General features: G+C 48.6%; 1 protein-coding gene across 3 annotated transcripts in view; it reads right to left on the bottom strand.

Annotated features, from left to right (window-relative positions):
- Window positions 1-17,692, bottom strand: part of LOC129387877 (ribose import ATP-binding protein RbsA-like) — a 66,051-nt gene that overhangs the window by 17,542 nt on the left and 30,817 nt on the right. For 2 of the 3 annotated variants that reach the window (XM_055077598.2, XM_055077599.1), the window contains 3 exons: window positions 16,470-16,670; window positions 15,165-15,343; window positions 12,407-12,538 (listed from right to left, as the gene is read on the bottom strand). In XM_055077598.2, the coding sequence (XP_054933573.1) occupies window positions 12,407-12,538; window positions 15,165-15,343; window positions 16,470-16,647 (489 nt within the window). In that variant the 5' untranslated portion in view covers window positions 16,648-16,670. The remainder of the gene's footprint in view (window positions 1-12,406; window positions 12,539-15,164; window positions 15,344-16,469; window positions 16,671-17,692) is intronic. The other variant, XM_055077600.1, reaches the window with a different exon arrangement.

Raw genomic sequence — 17,692 nt, 5'->3', positions numbered from 1 at the left:
TAGTTTTTTACCGAGTGAAGAATCGTAGCCAGTGGTAGACCAGGATTGCCATGAAATGCATGGCGCATTAAAATCGCCCAAGAGAACTAAGTTGAAACATGATATGCATACTTGATGAAGAAATGCTTCTAAAAAATACAGCTACTCAACATCAGACCACGGAGGGCCATAAATTACACCGATAACGACAGAGAATTTGTCAAGAGACACTTTACACCACACAGATTCTACCTGGTTAGGACCACAGAGAATCGAAAAGGTAAGATCGGACCGCAGGAATGGAGCTACCCCACCACCTCTTTTGTGCGTTCTTTCGCAGCGCACAACGGTAAAGCCAGGTGGGGTAACTTCAGCATCGAAAATCTGACGGTGTAACCGCATCTCGGTAACACCGATAATGTGAGGAGCATTAAGAGCGGTCACGGAGACAAAAACAGGAAACTTATTAACAAGGCTTCTGGCATTCACATTCAGAATTTTAAGGTCGTCATGGCGTATTTTCTGTCATCACTGTCGCGGACTTGGGGGAAGTATAGGAAGAACGAGTTAAAGCCGTGCGTGGTAAGGGTGTTAGTTTCGTGATCCCAGTCATAGCGGATGTTGTCGATGAACAGATGAAAAAACCTTATACGTACAACGTATAAGAGATTGCTCGCAGTATTCTTGATCAAGTTTCTGAACACTCAGTCGAAAGTCAGCGCTGGTCCTGTTTTCATGTGTCTCTATATTGTATTTGTTTAGTTCGCGTTGAAGATTTTCGTTTACCGTCAACTGACTAACCTATATTCCAAGCTGCTTCCGTATTTCATAGGCCGATTCCGGAGGATGTGCACAGCCGCACCAATAAAAGTACATTATTCTCAGCTTTGCGCTCTGTTGTTGTTTTGTACTTTTATTATTTACGTCTGAGAATACTGTTGCGGAGTGACGGATACATGGATTAATGCGAGGTTTGGCAGAGCGATGAAGATGACGATGAGGAGGCTAGCATGTGAGCCGAGTCAGAGAACTTCTCTCAAGCACCCAACGGGAAAGCCGGTTCACAACGCGCCTTCAAACGTCTGTTTTAACTCGTGCTTTCTCGGACTACAAAGAGATATCCTATTTAGAAGTAGCGCAGGTTATGTTACGTTTGCCAACTACAGCGCCTGGCCCGGATGAAATAACACATGCAACGTTAAAAATATTCTTCCCAGAAGCTCCAAGTGAGCTTATGAAGTTGCTAAGCTACTCTATTAGTAATGCATGGTTTCCACAAGGATGGAAGATCACCAAAATTATTCCTTAAAAGCAAGGTCACCACTTAAAAAGCAAGGGGCAGAATAAAATATCGACATCAGACCAATTACGTTGACATCAAACATAGTGAAACTTATTGAAAGAGTGCTTCACGGGCATATAACAGAGTTTATTGAAGAAAATAAATTGTTGAGCCCTTGTCAAATTGGATTTAGATCTGGCTTTTCATTGTGGCACGCGCATGTAGACCTTGAAAGTCACATTAACATCGCCAGTCAGAAAATACAATATGCGGCTTTAGTTACCTTAGATTTACGTAAAGCCTATGACAGCATTGAACATACAATTTTAGCAAATCGGTTACATCAGCCATTGCTTTCAACACTATATTGTAACATGGGTTTCAAAAGACGAAGCGCCAACAGTGACGGCACACTAGGAAAGAACAAAGACAGGACAAGTGCCTTGACCTGTCTTTGTTCCTTTCTAGTGTGCGGTCACTGTTGGCGTTCATCTTTTGAAAACTACGCACCAACTAGCCCCACAACCTGTTTTAGTGGCATTGGTGCATGAATGTTTAAAAGACAGGGAATTCTATTGTGGTGAGTGAATGAGTGAGTGAGTGAGTGAGTGAGTGAAGTAACATTATTTCGGCCCAGAAAAGACGCAGGGGAGACTCCGCGCCACCCGGCTAGTCCAACGTAGGGACCACCAAGCCGAGCTTGACGGCCCGGGCACTCTGGATGGCCAGGGTTTGGTCGGATATTTCGGGGCTGCCCAAGAGTGCAACCCACATATCCTCGCTGAAGGAGGAGCCGATAACTTCACACTCCCACAACACATGGTCCAATGTTGCCCTTAGTCCACAGGCAGGGCAGTCCGCACTGGGATATCTTTCAGGGTATATGGCATGAAGAACCGCGAGGTTAGAGTACGCACGGGTTTGTAAATGTCGAAGGGTAACCGCCCGCGCCCTGCATAAGGCGGGGTGTGGGAGGGGGAATACTCGTCTTGACAGATGGTGATGGTGATGGTGATGATGATGGTGTGGTGATTTCATTAAGCGTGAGCAAGGGTTCCCCGCGGGGCAAGGGTACTGGTGAGGCGGCGTGGTCAGTTAGTCTTCACGCGGCCTCGTGTGCGCCCTCGTTAGGCTGAAAGGGAGAACCCTCAATCGAACCCAAGTGAGCGGGAAACCAAATGAGAGAATGCGGAAAGATACTTTTGGCGCTTTGGAGAATGCGGAGGGTCTGCAGGGAGACCATACCGGTTTGGTAGGCCTTAATGGCTGCCTTGGAATCACTATATATTGCCTATCTGCGACCATCGAGCACAGCCAGCGCGATTTCAACCTGTTCGGCTACCACGGGCCTCGAAGTGCGTACCGTAGCGCAGCAAGTGATCCTTGGAGTCTACGATTGAGACGGCGAATGCCTCTTGTTGGACATATGCCGCGGAATGCACGAAGCTTGCCTCAATGTGGTTATTGCGCACATGCTCGAGCAGAGCTGCACCCCTGGCGCGACGTCTGCCGACGTTGCTTGCGGGGTTCATATTGCGGGGAAGGGGCTCGATGTGCAGTTGAGACCTGATGTCGCTGGGAATCCACACGGCGTCGGGGCACTGGTCGACAGGATTGAGGCCCATCTCGTCGAGTATCTTCCGGCCCGTCGGGGTGCCGGATAGCCTGAGCAGCTGTGAGTGCTCTTGTGCCTCGATGATTTCTTCGAGCGTGTTGTGGACTCCGAGTTTCGACAGGTTTTCGGTGTGGGTGCTTGCAGGTAAGCTGAGGGCAACATGCAACATGCCAACATGCTCTCTGCAACATGCCAATTATGCATGTCCGCCGAGTATTATAGGTGGCAGAGAATAAAAGCATGTATAATGCGGATCAGATTGTCTTCCTTGATTCCCCGATGCCTGTTGGCAATCCTCCGAATGAGGCCGAGAGCACTCTCCGTCTTGGCGGTGATCTTTCTGAGTGCGGTTCCATTGGCACCGTTAGACTCGATATACATCCCCAATATTCGGAGCGAGTCCACTCTGGGCACCGGAGACCCGTCACCGGTGAAAAGCCGTATTTCGCTTTCGGACGCCGGTTTCCAATCACAATGGCCGCCGTCTCTGGGTCTTTTCTTGTAGAGAAGTAGCTCAGATTTCGATGGAGAACATCTGAGCCCAGTGGGGCGGAGGAAGCGCTCGGTCAAATCGATGGCGCACTGCATGGCGGCTTCAACTTGGCCGTCGCTCCCACCGACGCACCAGATGTTGATGTCATCTGCGTAGATGGTATGGTTGATTCCTTGAATCTTCGCGAGTTCTTTAGAAAGCCCAGTCATTGCGATGTTAAATAATGTTGGTGAGATGACTGAGCCCGGAGGCCTGCCGCGTGAACCGAGGGTGATCTCTTGCGCAAGGTATCCTTCGATCTTGAGCTTGGCAGTTCTTTGGCTAAGGAAGGAGCGAACGAAGTCGTAGGCCCTCTTCCCGAGCCCGAGGCCGGGAATAGACTGGAGAATGAACTCGTGTGAGATATTGTCGAACGCCTTCTGCACGTCTAATCCAAGGATGGCTCTCGTATATCCGTGCTCCGGTCGATGATCTGATGCTTTATCAGCTTCATGGCGTCCTGTGTCGAGAGGCCGGCTCTGAAACCAATCATATTGTGGGTGTACATGTCATTGGCCTCGATGTGCCCCTTGAGCCGGTTGAGCAGGGTATGCTCTGCAACCTTACCGACACATGACGTCAGAGAAATTGGTCTTAGATTCTCTATTCCTGGTGCTTTACCGGGTTTGGGCATGAGTACCGTGCAGGCCGCCTTCCACTGTGTGGGGGCCTTCCCACTGCGCCAGACTTCATTAATCCTTTCATTGAGGAAGTCAATCGACTCATCATCGAGATTCCTCAGCGTCCTGTTAGTGACGCCATCTGGGCCAGGGGCAGATTTGATGTTGAGTGAGAAGAGGACATCTCGGATCTCGGCCGCGGTAAAGTCCTGGTCCAACTCCGGCACCGCACACCCCGCGTAGTCCGGGAGCTGGGTAGGGGCAGAGCTATCCGTGACTGGCACGTACTTGTCTATGAGCCTGTCGACAATCAACTCGTCCGGGGTAGAGTCCGTAGCGATGTGGATGGCTCGTTCTAAGCGGCTATTCTTCTAGTAAACACAGGCAAACAAGAGGTGTGCTTCAGGGATCGGTACTCTCACCAGTATTATTTAATATCTTACTGAGCAGAATCCCCATTCACCCAAGTGTCAGTACCTACGTTTATGCTGATGCCATTGCCTTTTTTGGTATGGCTAGTGACATATTGTCACCCAGCTATTACAACTAAAACAGTTCACCACCGACAGATTGGCAAAAAACGTCTGCCTTTAGCGATGGCTGGTCCTCGGAGAGCACGCGCGCAACCACGAACTTCGTCGTTCTCGCCTAAAGGGTCCCATGTCAATGTGCAAGCTTATTTCGCGTCATTGCTCCCCTCTCAAAAGCGACCGGCCCGGTCGCTTCAAGTGTAGCGGGCGAGCACTATGGGCAAGAGTGCCAACATGAAAAGACAAAAACAACATACAGGAATGTACACAATGTTGAAGCGGTTTGTGAGGGTTGCTTATCCCTCGCGTGCGTAGTACGGCTTCATCCGTAGTGCGTGGACGACTTCAGCGCGGGGTTCGAACCAGGATCAGAGCTTTGAGGCACCACCACGTAGTTCACATCACTGAGGTGACGTACAACTTGATAGGGGCCCAAATAGCCGCGCAACCATTTCTCTGAGAGCCCACGGTGTCGGATAGGTGTCCACACCCACACGCGGTCGCCTGGTAAGTACTGGACATTCCATCGGGTCCGGTTGTAGCGGTAGGCGTCGGTATTCTACTGGGTGTGGATGCGATTCCGAGCCAGCTGGCGAGCTTCCTCGGCTTTCTCGACGAAATCTTCAGTCGTGTCATTCCTTGTGGTTCCGTGGTCTACCGGGAGCATGGCGTCTAAGGGGGTTGTAACGCGACATCCATAAACAAGCTCGACTGGTGTAAACTCGGTGGTCTCCTGCACAGCGGTATTGTAAGCAAAAGCGACGTATGGCAAAATTTCATCCCATGTTTTGTGTTCCACATCAATGTACATGGAGAGCATGTCGGCTAATGTTCTGTTCAGCCCCCCGTTAAGCCGTTAAGCTCTGTTAAGCCGTTAGTTTGGGGATGATAGGCTGTGGTCATTCGGTGGTCAGTGTGCGTCAGTGTGACGACTCGTTGCAATAACTCTTCTGTAAACGCTGCACCTCGGTCAGTAATGAGTACAGCAGGTGCACCGTGGCGAAGCACGATGTTGTGGACGAAAAAGCTGGCGACTTCAGCAGCAGTTCCCCGCGGCACAGCTTTCGTCTCCGCATAGCGAGTTAAATAGTCAGTCTCCACAATTATCCACTTATTTTGCAAGGATGACGTGGGGAACAGCCCAAGAAGGTCCATTCCCACTTGCTGGAACGGCGACGGAGGCGGATCCAAAGGCTGAAGGAGGCCGGCAGGCTTGACGGGTGGAACTTTACGGCTCTGACAGTCACGGCACGTTCGCACATTGCGCTGAACCGAAGAAAATAGGTGTGACCAATAGTATTTTTGCCGTATGCGCACTAATGTCCTCGCGAAGCCTAAGTGGCCGGCACAGGGATCGTCGTGACACGCCTGTAAAACTTCCTCGCGCAGTGCCGTCGGAACGACGAGAAGGAACGTTTCCTGGCTGTTCTCGAAATTTTTCTTGTACAGGACATCGTTTCGCAGGCAGTACGACGTCAATCCTCGTGAAAGTGGGCGTGGGACAACAACGTCAGCTCCCTTGCGATATCGGATGACTGGAAGCAGCTCAGAGTCTGCACGTTGATAAGCAGCCATGCGCACCACGTCGGCGACACCAAGAAACGGCAAATCTAGCTCCAAGTCAGAGGATTTCAAGGGAATAGGAGAACGTGACAAGCAGTCAGCGTCGCTATGCTTATGACCGGATCTGTAGACAACAGTTATGTCGTATTCCTGGAGGTGGAGGCTCCAACGAGCGAGGCGACCTGACGGGTCTCGTAGATTGGCAAGCCAGCAGAGCGAGTGGTGATCGCTGATCACTCGAAATGGCCTGCCGTATAAGTAGGGTCGGAACTTGCTAATGGCCCACACGACTGCTAATCATTCTTTTTCGGTCGTTGAATAATTAGCTTCTGCTTTTGTCAGATTACGACTCCCGTACGCAATTACACGTTCTGCGCCATCTTGCCATTGAACCAGAATGGCCCCGAGTCCTACGTTGCTTGCATCGGTGTGTATTTCAGTTGCCGCGGTGTCATCAAAATGCGCCAGCAGTGGAGTGGATTGAAGGCGTTTACGCAATTCGGTGAAGGCCTGCTCTTGGTCTTCCGTCCACGGAAAGGGCACATCTTGTCGCGTCAGTCTCAAGAGCGGTTCAGCAATCCTGGAGAAGCCTTCAACGAAACGACGGTAGTAAGCGCAGAGGCCCAGGAACCGCTGAACCGCCTTTTTGTCTTCAGGACGAGGAAACTCAGCAACGGCAGCGAGTTTTTCTGGGTCTGGTCGTACTCCTTGGGAGCTGACCACTTCGCCTAGAAACTTGAGTTCCTGGATGCCAAAGTAACATTTTTCAGGCTTGATGGTGAGGTTGGCCTTGCGTATTGCGGTAAGGACACTTCGTAGCCGGGCGAGATGTTCATCGAACGAGCTGGAAAACACAAAAACGTTGTCTAGGTACACTAGACACTACTGCTACTTTAGTCCAACGAGTACAGAGTGTCCATCATTTGTTGGAACTTAGCAGGAGCGGAACAGAGACCGAAAGGCAGCACTTTAAATTCGTACAGCCCATCGAGAGTCACGAAGGCGGTTTTTTCACGGTCACGCTCGTCCACTTCGATTTGCGAGTAGCCTGACTTTAGGTCTAACGAAGTAAAGAACTGAGCATGACGCAGACGGTCCAAAGCGTCATCGATTCGAGGCAGGGGATAAACGTCGCGTTTGGTGACTCGGTTAAGCTGTCTGTAGTCAACGCAGAAGCGGAGTGTGTTGTCTCTCTTTACTAGTACGACAGGCGATGCCTACGGAATTGTCGACGGCTGGATGACGTCATCATTTAGCATTTCTTGAACTTGACGCTTAATCGCCTCCCGCTCCATAGGTGACACGCGATACGGATGCTGACGAACAGGCCGCGCCGACTCCTCTGTAACGATCTGGTGTTGCGTAACGGAAGTGCGCTGGACTTTGGATTCCGTGGAAGAACTGCCGGAGAATTCTGTCAGTAGGCCCAGCAGCTGATTCTTCTGTACATCTGCTAAGTCAGCATTAATGTGGACGCGGGTATTCAGGCTGGCGTGAGTTGTTGTATCCGGTAAAGTCACTTGTAACGTGCCGATGTCGAAGTCAGCAATGTCGTTCAGGAATTCCACAGCTTTCCCTTGAGGGACGTGCTGATACTCATGGCTGAAGTTTGTCAACAAAACTTGCGAGCACTTATGCTGTATTCGAACAAGGCCCCGGGCGATGCAGATGTACCTTTCGAACAGCAGCGGGATATTTGCTTCGGCAGTACCCTCATAGTCGTCGAATGCGTCGCAGGTGACGAGGGGCACTACGCTCCTCCTTGGCGGCACCGTGATGTTCTCGTCAACAATCCTCAAGGCGTTGACATACGTGTCGTCGGTGCTGCTCCCTGCTAAGGCCTGGGCCGTCGAAAACGCTACCCACGACTTTTGTAATTTAATCACAGCTCCATTAGCCTGCAAGAAAGTACATTCCCAGAATTAGGTCCCTCGAACAGCTTGGGAGGATAACGAAATCTCCGAGGTACGTAAACCCACGAATGCTCACTCGCGCTGTGCATCTTCCTGCCGGCGTTAGCAGATGGCCTCCTGCAGTGCGAATCTGCAACCCAGTCCACTCGGTAGAAACTTTCTTCAGCTTGCAGGCAAGGTCTATGCTCATAACTGAGGTGTCCGCTGCAGTGTCGATTAACGCCGTTTTTTCTTCGTCGTCGATGGTGACGGAAACGTTCGACGTTACTACCTCTCGTAAGGTGTTTGACTCCGTCTGTACGTCTGCGTCGTTCTGTTTTCGTCGTTGTCGTCGTAGTGGAGGATCTTGCGTACGGTCATCGTCAGCGGCCTCACCTCCGGAGGTCGCTCAACTCAGTTTTCCCGACCCGCCGGGCTAGACGAGCGGCGTCTCCGAGCACCACCAGTAAAGGCTTGCCTTGGTGATGGTGACCTGTAACGAGCAGGAGACGACGAACGGGGCTCCTGCCATCGCTGATCAACGCTGCGACGATTCGCGACGAAACTCTCTATTTCCGGCGGCGGCTCACCAGGTCGTGGACGAGGTGTATTCGGGGAGAATCCACGGAGCCCCACATGACGATAAGGACACATTCTGTAGATGTGTCCGGCTTCGCCACAATGAAAACAAAGGGGCTTGTAGTCTGTGGTGCGCCAGGCGTCGCTCTTCCTAGTCCTTGCTTCGGCGATGTGCGGTGGGCTGCGAGGCGGCCTGAAGCTTACGTCCATTTGTTGAGTGGGGTGTACCATGCTGCACGCACTTGAGGTTGGCGGATGGCGTACTGCTTCAGCGTAACTGATTTCGGTGCGCGGTCCCTGTTGTGGTGCCTCGTACTGTCCAGGAATATGGATGGCCTGTCGCACCTCGGCGCACACCATTTCCGCAATGGAAAGTTGTCCCACAGGGGCAGTGGTCGTCTGCATCTTCTGCAGTTCCTCCTTGAAGACAGCCCTGATGAGTTCTCGCAAGGCGCCAACGTCGTTATTGAGGGTAACGGCAAAGAGCTCCCTTGAAATCATGGCGTCGTGGTTGTTTTGCCTGGCACGCTGTTGAAGGGCCTTTTCCATAGTAGTGGCTTCGTAATGGAACTCTGCAACTGTCGTCGGCGGATTTCGAATGAGGCCAGCAAATATTTCCTCTTTGACGCCGTGCATGAGATGGTGCACCTTCTTTGCTTGAGTCATAGAAGGGCCCGCACGTCTAATAAGCCGTTTCATGTCTTCTATGTACGCCGTCACTCGCTCATTCGGGCCTTGAATTCTTGCTTCCAACGCTAACTCCACCCTCTCCTTCCTGTCCGCCCTGGCGAAGGCATTGAGGAACTGCCTACGAAATTCTTCCCATGACGTCAGTGTCGCCTCGTGGTTCTCAAACTATGTTTTCGCGGAATCCTCAAGAGCGAAGTACACGTAGCGTAGCTTAAGCTCGTGGTTCCAGTCGTTGAGATTGGCAACCGGGTCAAAATGGTCAAGCCAGTCGTCGGCGTCCTCTGAGGCACTTCCGTGAAACAGATTCGGCGTCCGGATGTGAATGACGACTACGTGCGATGCTGCAGGAGTGGCAGGAGGTAGTTGGTTCGTCATTCTAGTTCATTCGGGTAGCAGACCGTGCTGTGGCTGGAGTCCCTGGAGACGTCTGCTGGCACGTACGTGCACAGGGGTAATCGACCGTACCCCGCACGTACCGACAGATTGGCAAAAAAACGCAGTACACCACAGTGGCGAGGAAAGCATACGTCACCTTAAAGAAGACAAGTCCACTTGTCGAAACGTTGGCTCCTGCTTTCACCTTGTTCTCGTTTTGCTCATCAAGTACCTTGGAGTTATTTATAACGGAACGCTTAACTGGCGGCCGCATATTGAATATATTGCAACAAAAGGAGCTTGCACAATGGGCATTTTGCGCAAGTCGAGCAATCGAAGAACAGGTATGCGAAGGAATTCCCTTTTGATGGTATATAATATGCACGTTCTTCCGGTTTTAGAATTTGGATGTCCTTTATTCTCAGGTGTTCCATCATACAAGCTTCACCCGGTAGTTTTATTAGAACGAGAGGCGCTACGCCTGTGCTTAGGTCTTCCAAAATACATTGCAAATGCCGTATTATACCTGGAAACGAGAATCCCACCCATTTTATGCCCATTTCTCCTTATGACCATTCAGACTTTCCTACGACTATATGAATCACCATTAAGCCGTCCTCAAATAATTTTCATCCCCGATCTAGAATTATTTTTTCCCGCTCATTGGCCCAGGTATCATACACCACAGATTATGTTTGCGAAAACATTACTTGACCACTAAATGTGCAAATTCGCAATATGCTTCCTAATACGCATTCAAATTACCCGAAGATCAGGTTCGATGACACTTTCCTAAACCACGCTAAATTACTATCTTACCGCATGTTAAACGTTATGTTACAAGACCACCTAAGCACCCTAGGAACAAACATTATCATTGCACAAGATGCATCTCAGTGTGAAGAAAAGACAGGCATTGGAATATTTTGTCCTGCACTCGACTGGTCCTTTTCTTTAAGATTGCTTGACTTTGTGCCTGTTTTTCTGGCCGAGCTTTTAGCAGTAATCCTAGCTTTACGTAAATTTGACCAAATTACTAGTACAGCTGCTATTCTTACTGACTCCCTTTCGGTATGTTCTTACCTTACCGTTACTAATGATTCGCTCATGCTAAAACTACTTCACTTGCTAGTTCCTGCCCATATGCAATGTGTTCAATTGATTTGGGTACCTGGTCATAAAGGTTCGTTTTTATGAAACTGCTGATTCACTGGCAAAAACGTCACTTTCCGGCCCTGTTCTTCCTATTCTACCAGTGACAGCACAGATCACGGCGGCTAGATTTCGGATGCGATCATTTCGAAAAGTCTTACCAAACGCAGTTCTGACTGCTTCTCCAGATTATAAGCATTTGGCATTTCCCTGGCATAGCGAATCCTGTAACACAAAGATGCTTGAGATCTCTCTCACCAAATTACGTTGTAGCATTCCCTCCATGAATTTCTACTTACACAGGTCCGGTTTGGTTCCCTTCCCCCTCTGTTCATTTTGTAATGAAGAAGACACGATACAGCACTTTCTTTTATCTTGTCGCCGCTTTACTGCTGCAAGAAAACGATTGTTGGAAATACCTTTTCGAAGACTTCACCTGGACTTTACAGAACCTGCTATTCTTTGGTTTGGGGCTTCCACTTGGTTTTCAGACACAGGGATGCTTGCTTCGCCGTACAAACATATTTTAAACAGTCCAAACAAATGCCCTACTAAATTGTTTTTTACTTTATATTAATTATTATTAATTCATATGACATTTCTGATTTTACTTTGACAGATAATTCTACGCTACTCAATGCTAATTCCGCAGATATTCAGAAATTTATGCTCTATATTAATTTTAAGTTATCCTCCAATTTCTTTGCCAATCACCCACCGTGGGTAGGAGCCACACACGTGATAGGCAAAAACTTCTCTTGCGCTAGCTTTCTTTGCAAATATCTTGTCAATATAACCTTCGCCTACATCTCGCCTCCGTCACAACAATTAAGAGGAAAAGGCACGCGTTGGCGTTGTTTTGCTTCGTGCACTTGTTTGTGGGCTGCCATTCGGAAAATTCTGAGGAATAACTTTGTCAAGAATGTAAGGTCTGGTATGAAAAACTTTAGTTGCAGAATGGCGTGGCAATATAACTCGCATATGCCGCATGTCATGGAGCATGGCATGGCATGTAGAAAAATATGCCTTAATGCACGCGACCTCACGGCGATGGCTACAACGACCGCAAAAATTGGCTTGCGATGTCCATGTGATTGTCAGCGTAATAAAAAATGTTTCTCGTATACTTATTTTCCCACAAACTAGCAAGAACACCAGGAAACATTAGTTACCCTATTTCGTAGCACATGCCCTTATTTGATAATTTTTCGTTTCCTGGGACCTGCCATGAAGAGCCCTGAAAGTGAGCGCGTATCAGAATGGAGCCTCCTTCTCAGCAACTACGCTGTTATCCTTGTAGCCAAACTTGTACAACGTAAGCAGCAGCCGAATAGCGCGGGTTTAGATGTGACCCGCTCGCTGGTTCGCCTCGTGGCGTTGCAGGCGTCGCATCCCGACGAGCGCACCACGCCAGCGGCTCAAGTTCTGAACCTCGAGCATTTTCCGAACGTTCGCTCGCGTGATTCGTCGGCGCCGCGCTTTCTCCAGCGCTGGTAGCGCGGCGAAGCACGAGCGCATACACCGCCAAGTAAAAGCGGTGTTCCTGCCTCGCCGCGCGATGTCGGCGATTAGGTGCGTGTCAAGACCCCATGCTTACTTTCGTCAGGCCCTGGACAGTGATGACTGGGGTGGCGTCCAACGGGGGCAACTGAAAATAACCCGGGAACTTGTCTCCGGGGGAGACGGTTCCACCTTGTGGATCCTGAGTAGCCGGGAACCAGTATCGGTACTGGAGAAGAGAGCCACAAATTACGCCACAAGAAGTCTGTTCAGCCAACCACGCGCTGAACCAATTTTGGTGCAATGCACAGAGGAAATTCAGGTGAGTTGGCTGGTTTAAAGGCATCCCGAAACGCCTTTTTTGAAGCCACAAGATCGCTTTGTAGAGAGTAAGGTACCGTTCCGAGAAATATATTACAGAATGTGGTATAAATAAATAAATAAATAAATAAATAAATAAGTTATAGCGTATTAAGAACAGAGGACCTAGGTGGGCGATGTTTACCTCCTTTATTCCCCAAACTCCACCCATTTATTGCACTCAAACGAGGTAAGGCAGCACCAGCGGCGGTTGCTCGCTTACGGCGTTGTGTCACGTAATTTTCTTCTTTAAGCATAAGCTGACAGGTCTTGTTCAAAAGCTGTATTTACGGTCGCCGTTACTACAGTAACCTTGGTCTCATTAGTTTGCTCCATACATTTTTTTCCTACTAAGTAGAGTTGAATGGCATATTTTGTTAAGCAGTGATCTCTTTGGTAATCACCCAAATTTCGAGACTCGAACGAGTCCTTCTAATATGTGGCAGCCTGTTCTCGCTCGTCTGAGTGCATTGACAGCTCTTCTACCGGCTCATTGAAAGGGTTACTCGCGAAATGTCAACACACCTGGAAGGTGTCCAACTGGAGACGCAGCTGGATGGCCCAGAGCCTTCGCACTACAACGGCCCCGGTATGAATTGGTGCATAACATCCTGGAGCACTATGCCATTGCCACCCTGAACACGAAACGTTCCTTCCGCACGGATTGTATGCTCACCTCTTTGTTGGCCCGTCACCCTATTTGAGCTTTTTCGTGTGCTTTGCGGCGTCTTCGTTATTATTATTATTATTATAAAATTTGCAGCAGACAGCTATTTTGGCTTGTTGGCGATATACTGGGAGCGGTTACTATAGGAGCTCACTCTGACTAGCACAAAAAAAGATGTTACTGCGCGCATTTGTGTGCTAGCAGTCCCAAATAGTTCATCTGAAAGCTCCAGGCAAAGGGGTACCGTGCACTTGTCAAACAACAGAAAAACAAACAATAAACGTCAACAACCTCAAAGCGTATTCGCTGATTAACAATAATGATTCCAAATGCCAAGCACACAAGAAACATTTGTTTACTAAAGGTATCGCAAGAATCACTAGCGTGTTCCTTTTCCGCAATGTGCTAGGTTTACTACTCGTAAATGTCCAGGCGTAAATAGTTACTTCTCACGATATGGAAGCTTCGTAGTCTACGCCGCCCGTTGCTGAAGCAATAAAAACTTGCCTAACTCTATGTTATTGAAGCCTTCACTGCGGAAGCCAATGAAAGACGCCACTTGCGGGGCAGTTCTCTTGCAACGATGTTTGCGAATGAAATACTGCCAAATAGGCTAACCTATCTTTCTGATAAAAAATGTTGCGCACGCTCCACGCGCGGTGGGAATAGATGTTACGCGAAGTATTTTGTAAGTGCCTGACTATTCACCATTGTTTTGGGTTCTGCAAAGCGTTAGCAGGTAGACCAATGTCTTTGTGCATATATGCAGCACTAGTGTGTATGTGTGACGACAGCAGCACAACGACTACGTCGAAGACGATGGTGTGGTGGCAACAGCATGAGTGGTACGGTGGTCGTTCGACCCAAATATATATACTTGCCGATTGTTTGGTTCTGCACGGGCACTGAACGGGCGGTAACGAGAAAAGCCTGGATTGTGGCATTACCTGCCACCAGATGTCGTTCAGTCGCAAGCGCCTGTGTTTATATCATCTGGCCTATGTTGCAGAACAACGGCATTCGTACTGCGGCGACGAAATATTAACAGATGATTAACAATCATGAAGTCAGTAGAACGACACGCAGGTTCCATCCACGTAGCGTTATCTCCTGCGAGGAAGGTAATGTGGGCCGATGCCGGAGATACTGCACTCTAACCCAGCGCGAGCTCTCACGAGAAAAGAAGACAAGGGGCACGGAACGCACGCACCAAATGCTTTAGAGAGCCGGCTGGTTTTGGAACCAGAGAAATATGCATGTAATCATGGCTTAATGGTAACACAGGAAAACATAAAACAAAGAAAGCGATTTTAGCCTAATGATTATAGTTGTGGGCTCGACAGCAGAGGTTCGATTCCACCGTCGTGGACGCGCATTAATCTTGTCTTTAATTAATACGAGGCGAGACAGGAACCTACTTATTTACCTACCTACCTAACGCAATATGCCTAGAATGATGCAAAGAATATAGAGCGTCAACTGATATGAAACGCACAGCTGCCGGCCGCCACAAATGTGCTCCACACTGGGCAGCTGCGAAGTATAGCGTCAAAGCCGCCAACTCCGCGAATGTGCAGTATTTATGCAGCAACAGTGTTTCTCGAGTGCGGGTTCTTTGAAGGCTTGCCCTATTATTGACGTGTAGAGATGAAGCGTTGTAGCCTTAGGGATGTCACACGTTGAGTGTATCATGCATTATGTGTAACAGAGGCATCTGCGCTAACCAGCGCTAGTGAAAATACGCGAGTGCACAAGAACATGCGAGCCGGAATACGCGATGCGAGAGACCCCGTGTAGATGGTCCACTGGGGCGGCTCTATATACCTACCATGAGAGGGAAGTAGAACGGCCTCGGAATACCTGCGACCCATGGCAACACCTGGGACAGGTAGGCTACCACCAGGGTTATGAGACAGCTGGTGGCTATCATTGTAAGCCATATCTCGCCGATCGTAACGTTGTCCAGATTCAGAACTCGACCACTGACCACATCCCAGCCGGCGGACCCTGCAGGCGCCGCCGCTTGAGAGAACTACATATGTACCGGGACACGTGAACAAAAAATAATATAGGCGCTGAAAATTCAAACTTCATTGACGCAAGAATTTTATCGTCAGATCGTCTCCAGCGCTGGCTGCGCAAAGGACCGGGAATGAGGAGGGCGGGGGAGGGGCTGCGTACGAGCGAAGAGATTTCAGCGGAGGGAGCTGGAGGGCAGGGGCGCTTGCAGAGAAGTATGCCCACGGACGTGGTGACAAAACGCGTGGATGGTACCCAGTCTCTAGGACAGTTTAGGCTAGCACTGCAATTTTTTTCTTTTGGCTGTCAACGAAGGCATTATTTATTACTCGAAAAATTAACGGCCAGAAGCTCAGCCACATGATAAAGGCAGTGGTTGGGCTAAGTCTAAAGACGTAAAATGACCAATTATAGCTCGGTAACCACAGCGCCAATAATGATTGTGCCTACGTAAAACGAGAAACATGGAAGAACCAGCTGATTAAGGGTCAACTCGCGCAACTACGAAAGGAAGTCGCATAAATGGACATGTTGTAAAAATGCGCACTTGATTTAAATAATGTATATTGTAATATACACAAGTTTAAACAATGCCTAGTCTCTGCAACAAACTAGAAGAGGCCCAAGTTGAGAGTTCGCTCTTTCTTTCAATACTTTTCGCCACGGAATAGTTGCAATAGTTTCTTCATGCTCTTTCCACGACAAGTCATACCTACGGACCAAACGAGCGCTTCCGTCGGGTTCATGACCTTAATGCCGAATTCCACAACAATAGCTTTCGATTTTAATACTCTAATGGGAAAAATTCCAAGAAAAGAAAACGTGTTTTCAAAATATACAGCCAGTGAAGAAAAATGCCGGTGTTTGCACCAGTGTTTGCGCGGAAGCGGCAAGTTTGAATCCAGTTAAGTAAACTGCAACTGGTCTGCTCACTGTTACCACTGCTTTGTCACAATGCTCATTGGAGTGAAATGTGACATCTGTAAATGTGACAGAAGCAAAAATCGTGAAAGAAACTTCCCTTCATTTTGACGGTTGAGCAAAAAAATGTCTCTTCTTTTGGGTGGGTACCCGGAAACTGGAGAATAATATTAGAAATATTGGTGCAAATCACCCGTGAGATCTTGGGAGATCATGAGTATCTTGAGGATCCAGTATGTGCCAAGCGTAGGGGTCGCAGAGAAGACCAGCTTCCTTTCTCGGCTGGCGAGCAGGTAACCGGCGAGGCTGGGCGCATAGTTCTCCATCACAGCGCATGGTACGACGAAACAAAGGATCACCCAGTACAGCATAGCGAAAGTCACAGCAATGCTTCCTGGAAGATACAGCCGCACGTCTTTAAAACAAGGGCCGTTTAGCGTTTGAGGGGATATATTCCAAAATGCCATTTTAGGCATGTTAAATACCTCAGTGTCAAGACATGTAGGATCAAGTTTGCTGAGTCGACGATTGACATTCTTTGTGCGGCCTCACAATTAGCTTGTCTTCACTGATTGTTTTGTATAAAGAAACAACTCGCATGTAATAGCACTTGCTGGGTAAAATGCCCTATCTGTAACGGCCGCGTGACATGCCACCGCCGACTTTCGGGCTGTTCAAGACACGAATTGTTAAGCGAAGGTAAATATTAATCTAAAGAATAGCTAAAGAGAAAGTTGTCACACACCCGACTACAGTAAGAGGCTAGAAAACCTTATACGGGTTTCTCGGACAAAAAGCTTGGCAGTTGAAGAAAAATTCCTCCTGGATCGAACGCGGTAATAACGCCTTTGCGGGATAGTCGATCTACCCCTGAGGGAAAGGTGATGGCCTTGAATTAATTGACAACTTAGAGTACAGGAATGCAAAATACTATGCTGCATACTTGTGCCTTGAGTTGCCGAATAAATCAGACCTAAAATATAAATTCTGGTGTATTACGTGGAACAATACAATATGATTAGGAAACACGCCATAGCGGTGAAATCAAAATTATTTTTGATCACGTGGGTTTCTTCAACGTGCGCCTAAATATAATTAAATCAGGTGGTAGAGACTCATACTGCCGCATGATTAGCTCAGATGGTACAGCGACCGCTCCTGAAAGGCATTCATCCTGGGCTTGATCCCCGGACCAGGATGAATTTTTCTGCAACTGCGAAACTTTCTGAGAAACGCGAATTGGCTGTATGGGAATTAGTTTAGCGGAAGCCCAAAGGCCGAGCAAGGTTTTAAACTGCAAAAATGGACATAAACTGAGACTCTAGCAAGAATCTACAAAGGAAAGTCATGCAGGTTTCACAGAAACAAAGCCTCAGCCTTAAGGATAACAGAAAAAAGGACATTTAAACTCTTTAA

The sequence above is a fragment of the Dermacentor andersoni genome, chromosome 2 (genome assembly GCF_023375885.2).
Source record: "Dermacentor andersoni chromosome 2, qqDerAnde1_hic_scaffold, whole genome shotgun sequence".
NCBI classification, from domain to species: Eukaryota; Metazoa; Arthropoda; class Arachnida; order Ixodida; family Ixodidae; genus Dermacentor; species Dermacentor andersoni.
The sequence above is the reverse complement of the archived record's forward strand: the minus strand, read 5'-3'. Positions and strand labels throughout refer to the sequence as shown.